Raw genomic sequence first — 6000 nt, forward strand, 5'->3', positions numbered from 1 at the left:
TGCCCTGTATAGCTGTATTTTTATGTTCAATCCCTCTCATAATAAAGGATAGTATTCCATTCGCCTTCTTAATTTCTTGTTGTACCTGCATACTAACTTGTTGTGACTCGTGTACTAGTACACCTCTAGATCCCTCTGCATGTCAGAATTATGCAGCCGTTCTCCATTTAAGTAATACTGTACTTTTTTGTTCTTCCTGCCAAAGTGAACAACTTCACATATTCCCACATTAAACTCTATTTGCCAGATCTTTGCCCACTGACTCAACCTATCTATATCCAAAGATTATAGGTTCAAAGGAGGCTTACTAGATTGATACCTGGAATGAGTGGGTTGTCTTATGAGGAAAGGATGGACAGACTGGGCTTGTTCCACTGAAGTTTAGAAGAGTGAGGGGTGATTTGATTGAAGTATACAAGGTCCTGAACAGCCTTAACAAAGTAGATATCAAAAGATGTTTCCTCTTGTGGGTGAGTCCAGAACTAGGGGGCACTGTTTTAAAATTAGGGATCACCCTTTTAGGACAGAGAGGAGGAGAATTTATTTTCTCTCAGAGGGTTGTGCGACTTTGGAGCCCTCTGCCTCAGAAGGTGCTGGAGGTGGGGTCATTAAGTATTTTTAAGGCGGAGGTAGATAGATTCATGTTAGGCAAGGGAACCAAAGGTTATCAGGGTTAGATGGGAATGTGGAAATCGACACTCATGGTCTACTCCTGTTCTTATTTCTTACGTTGTTATGGTAGCCTGCAGGGCTATGGACCAAATGCTGGAAAGTGAAGTTCGGCTGGATGCCTCGTTTTTCCACTGGCACAGACACAATGGTCTCTTTCTGGGGTCTAAACCTTCTATGATTCTATCTCATTCCCCAAGGAACTCTGTTGGATCATCATCTTCTGGACTTTATTTCTTGGAAAGAAAGTGTTTCCTAAATATTCTCTGGTCTGCAACTAAAATTTAAAATTGCTGGATTTTCAGAAACACTTGAAATGTCTAGTTTTGCCACACTGGAAGCACTCCATGCCCTTGCTGGGCAGTCTTGGTGCCTATGCTGGGTTTTGACACCACAACACAAGCATCTCAAAATGACTGCCAGCATGGAGTTTCCTACCCTTTCAGTTTGTTTGGCGGGCTTTCATATAGGTGGGGCCGCTGCCCGTGAGCCTATTCATCTACGGAGCCATGTGAAGATCCGGTATCACCACAAATTATAGCCTGATTTGCCGCTCGGAGTTGGGGCCATTTCATGCATCGAACCACCTGCTCAATAATGGGGTTGTGTGGTGGATTAAAAAAGGTATCCAAGGCTTTAATAATAGAATCAATATCCGCGGTGGGCTCCTGCACACCCTGCCTTAGGAGAACATCATCTGCGACTGGACCACTGCAAAAAGAAAGGAACTGACTTAAAGCTTTGGCTCCTTTTCATGAAGACCTATCACTGCTTGGTACCGGTGGAAATGGAGTTTCCACAATTCCCTGGCCTCCCTGCAGGCCCACGAGTCAGTCAAATGGGTGAGGCAAGGGCAGGGACTGCTCACAAGGTATGGTCATCATTACCTCTCCCCAGTGTGCTGCCCCCCTCAGCTGAAATTTCTCAAGCTGCTTTCAATGGTTTCTTCACTCTGTGGTTCCTTCCATAACATCAACATCTTTGACATCAATGTCTCCATCACTGCCTCTATGTTTTGAGTTACCATCATTTTCTGAGATTGGATCCTTCTGGCCTTGGACTCTTGCCGAGGAATTTGGTTCTCAGACAGAAGGTAGACATACTCTGGTATCTGCTTGACATTTGTTTATTAGTACTACATCTAAACAGGCTACAAAGTCGGCACATAGGCAGGATTCCAAGCTTTCTCTTGAGAGGCTAATACATGACTGGCTAGTGTCAGTGATACATCATCATCCAGGTCATGCAGTATGCATATCCCATCTGTTAACCCTTTAAACTACGCATTAGTCATTGAAGGTGGCAGAACTGGTTTAGAGAGCAGTTAATAAAGCGTACAGTATCCCAGGCTTTATTAATTTTGGCGCAGAGTGCAAGAGCAAGGAGGTTTATGGTATTAGGGTGTTCAGGACTGAAACAGTTAATGTAGGACTGGGCAAACAGTACCGCCCACATGATGATGTAAAGACAGTCACATGACTAGTAGTCATCTGGAAGTAGTTTGAATGGAGATGGTTCATGGCTTGGGCCAAAGAAGCCTACCGTTTTGTATATCTGTACATAGTTACGTTAGTTATTGTGCAGACTCAATGGGCAGAATTGTCCCAGATTTGCACTAAGTGCAGTAGCAGGCGGGGGAAAGGGCATTTTATCTGCCAGCCGCAATGGTGGCTTTTCATGCGGTATTGTCCCAAACCCGCCTCATTAATTATGCATTCGCGGGAAACATACCATTTCGATGGTAGGTGGGCTCTCATTCGCCCATCACGCCATCACCTCACCGCTTCATCATACCGGTCGCCATATTTAAAATGCGGCCTGCAACTGCTGCATAGAAGACATGGCCCTGAAAGGCAAGAAGACTGCAGCCCCCTGGTTTAATGGCGGATCCCTCGAGTGCCTTTTGGAAGCATTGGGAGGCCCACCATGATGTCCTCTACCTGCTCTAGATGCAGGATGGGCAGCAACATCAGTAATCCAGCATGGTAGGCAGTGGCAGTGGTGGTCAGTGCCAATGTCCTGAAAAAGAGGACAGCCAACCAACACCGCTATGGGATGAATGGTCTCATCCATTCCTTCAGGGTAAGTCACTCTTCTCATCACTCTCAATTCTCACGCTCAGAAACCCATCACACAGGGATCTCACACCTCAAGGGACAACACCATTAACTCTCACGCACACCCTCACATCTTCCTCAGGCTTATATCCTCTGGAGCTCGCATCCTCATCCCGTCCGTGGCTCCACTCACCACACAAACATTCCACGCAGTGGCTTGAGCCTGCTCACTCTCTCCATCTGTTTTCATGCAGGTCAGCTGGCTCACAACAGCAGGGAAAGGTCCCAGAGCTGGGGTGGAGTGGCCCACATTAGGTACCTCACTCATTTTGAGGAGTGTGCCATCGCACTGACTGGTGAGGATTACAATGAGGTTCCCAATGTCCGATGGCAGGAAACGCAGCCTGCTATTGACGGGCAGAGCAGGCAATTGTGAACTGGTTTCACAACGTCATGAAACCAATTCTTGGCCTTCTCACCATATTGCCCGTTCACACCACCAAATACCCCCCAATGCCAACGGGCATAGAAAATTCCACCCTATTTCTCTGAACCTCTTCCTTAGACAACTACATCAACATACATCATTTATGTTGAACTTGTATAAGACACTAATTTGGCCTTAGGTGGATGTGAAGGCATTGGAGAGAGTGCAGAAAAGATTCATACGAATGATTCCAAGGATGAGGAACTTCAGTTATGAAGATAGATTGGAGAAGTTAGCTTTCTCTTGTCCAACGAAAACAATCCTGACAGAGGTAATCAAAATCATGAGGCATCTGGAAAGAGTAGATAGAAGGAAACTGTTCCCACTTGTGAAAGCTTTGAGAACAAATAGACACAGATTTAAAGCAATTGGCAAAAGAAAGAAAAACAAAATAAGAAATAACAACAAGTAGTTAAGGCCTGAAATGCACTGTCAGAGTGTGTGATGGAGGCAGGCTCGATCAAGACATTCAAAAGGGAATTAGATTGTTATTTGAAAATGAACAATGTGCAGGGTTATGGGGAGAAGAAAGGAGAATGACACTAAGTGAAATGCTCATCTGGAGAGCCGGTGCAGACACAATGGGCTAATGGCCTCCTGCACTGTAACAACTCTGTGATTCGGTGATTCTTTTAATTCTATTTTAATTAAGATAGTAATTGAATAAATATATGCATAATGCAGATGTACAGAGAGAAAAAAATGTGGGCTATAAGTATATAATCATATGTTAATGTTCCCTTATGATATTTAAGACATTTTGATATATTCTTCTGTAAGCATAATAAAATATATTTGTATCATGTTTGATTTTAGACCATCATATGTTGAAACATAAATGCTATGCACATTTGAAGTAAATAGCAATTAAAAATATTTGATGCAAAACTTTCTTGCAAAGAAGAAAAATAGTGCCATTCATAGTCAAAATTCTTCATTAAAAAAACTTGTTTTCAGGTGGGTATCACTGGCAAGGCAGCATAAATCGACTATTCCTGGTTGTAACCCAGAAGCTGATTGTTCATCTTCTTGATCCGTTGCAGTTGATGTGGATTCTTTATCACCGTTTAGAGACAATCAGGTTGGTCTGGGACTTGGGCCACATACAGGCCAGACTGAGTAAGGGTGACAGGTTCAATTCCCGATAGGTCATTAGTGAACGAGTTGGGATTTTCTGACAATTCAATTGTTTTATGGTCATGGTTACTGATCCCATTGACTTTCTAAAATTGAAATTCTCAAATTGCCATGGTGGGATTTGAACTCGCGTTCTTTGGATTAGTAATCCAGTAACATAAGTAGTATCTGTCCGTCCCCACTAACAAACTAACAAAGCTAACTTCCCTGAAGAAAAATGTGGCAAACATTGCAACCTTCAAATACAGTGTCGTTTCTATTAATTTTATTAATTTAATTTCTCCAACGTTTCCCCCACCACAAAAGTAAATCATACAACTCATCAGAATAATTTGCATGCTACAGTATGCCTGTGACCTGTTGCTTTCTTAACTAAGGGCGGAATTTTACGGCCAGTCCCGCCGAAGTCAATGGCCTTTTGAACATCTCACCGCATTTTACGGCCCCATCACAAATTCTACCCAAGTTTTCCATTAATTGCAGGAACTATTAATGGTTGTTCCTAAATTCTTAATACTTCAATTAATACTTTTGTTCTTCTATTACTTTGCTTGTAACTCTATCCTATGAAAATCTCCACTGATTTGCAACATTTTATAAATTCTGTCATTAAAAAGATGAAATACCCAAGTATAAAAGAAACTTTCAATTGTTCAGAACATCACAATGTACTGCATGAAATTTGTGTGGTGTTTTTTGTTAAATTACAGAATTCACTATTGATTTTGAGTACCAGTTTCGTACAATCAAGGTCAATCTGTTAATGAGCACATAAACAAGTTCCATAATTCCCATGTTGTATCGGAGCTAAAACAGATTAAGTAATGCACAATACAATTTGTTTAGAAAACCTCTTTAGCTTCAATATCCCTACATTTAAGTTACTATATACACCACATTAAAATTCAACTTCTTAGTTGTATGCAAGTCTAGAAATTAGCCCACAGTTCGATCTCAACTTGAATATAACTACATTGGCAGTGCATTACTGCAGTCCTATTGTTTTAATGGACTATTTAAAACTGCCTCCAAAGTTGTGTCTTTAGCTATATGTTCTCCACAAGGTTAGATTTCAAAAATAATTACACTATAACGTTTCCGTGCCTGTAACACTCAGCACCCGAACGTTTCTGAAGTTGCTACAAATACAAATTTGAAAAGTCTGCCAATGAAGCGCTCAGCATGAACCGTTCAATATAGCTGTCAACTTTCACTTACCTCTCTGCTGACCGCTGCTGCAATGCCAACATAACAGTGCAGTGACTGCAAACACGAGTAAACGAGAAGTTTTCATTTTGTTCTTATTTTGTGATCTTCTTACTTCATTACCATAGCTTTCACTCACTTCAACTGCAAACTTTGCTTCCTCTGTATGCACTGAGTTGAGTGACACTGAGGGGCTGCTGCCTGCGCTATTCTCGCAGCCGCAGCATAGACTGGCGCAAGCGCCCCCTGACGCCCAAAGCAGGGAGTGCGCCAATCCGCTCCGGATCAGTCCTGGGACTGCCCGCCAGGTTTGAACAAAATTCATGGGCACAACACATGCTGAATATGTTTGGATTCTTGATATCAAAGTCAAGCCTCGCATGCACCCAAAATCTCGTGTACGTCTTTCTAGCTGAATTTCCTGTTTCCAGTGTCTAATTGTGC

The 6000-nt window shown here is 42.4% G+C and overlaps 1 protein-coding gene across 2 annotated transcripts in view; it reads right to left on the reverse strand.

Annotated features, from left to right (window-relative positions):
* Nucleotides 1-5738, reverse strand: part of lama2 (laminin, alpha 2) — a 588604-nt gene extending 582866 nt beyond the window's left edge. For both annotated transcript variants that reach the window (XM_041187590.1, XM_041187589.1), the window contains exon 1: nt 5569-5738. In XM_041187590.1, the coding sequence (XP_041043524.1) occupies nt 5569-5644 (76 nt within the window). In that variant the 5' untranslated portion in view covers nt 5645-5738. The remainder of the gene's footprint in view (nt 1-5568) is intronic.
* Nucleotides 5739-6000: the final 262 nt, after the last annotated feature.

Source organism: Carcharodon carcharias, chromosome 5 (assembly GCF_017639515.1).
Source record: "Carcharodon carcharias isolate sCarCar2 chromosome 5, sCarCar2.pri, whole genome shotgun sequence".
Taxonomy (NCBI): domain Eukaryota; kingdom Metazoa; phylum Chordata; class Chondrichthyes; order Lamniformes; family Lamnidae; genus Carcharodon; species Carcharodon carcharias.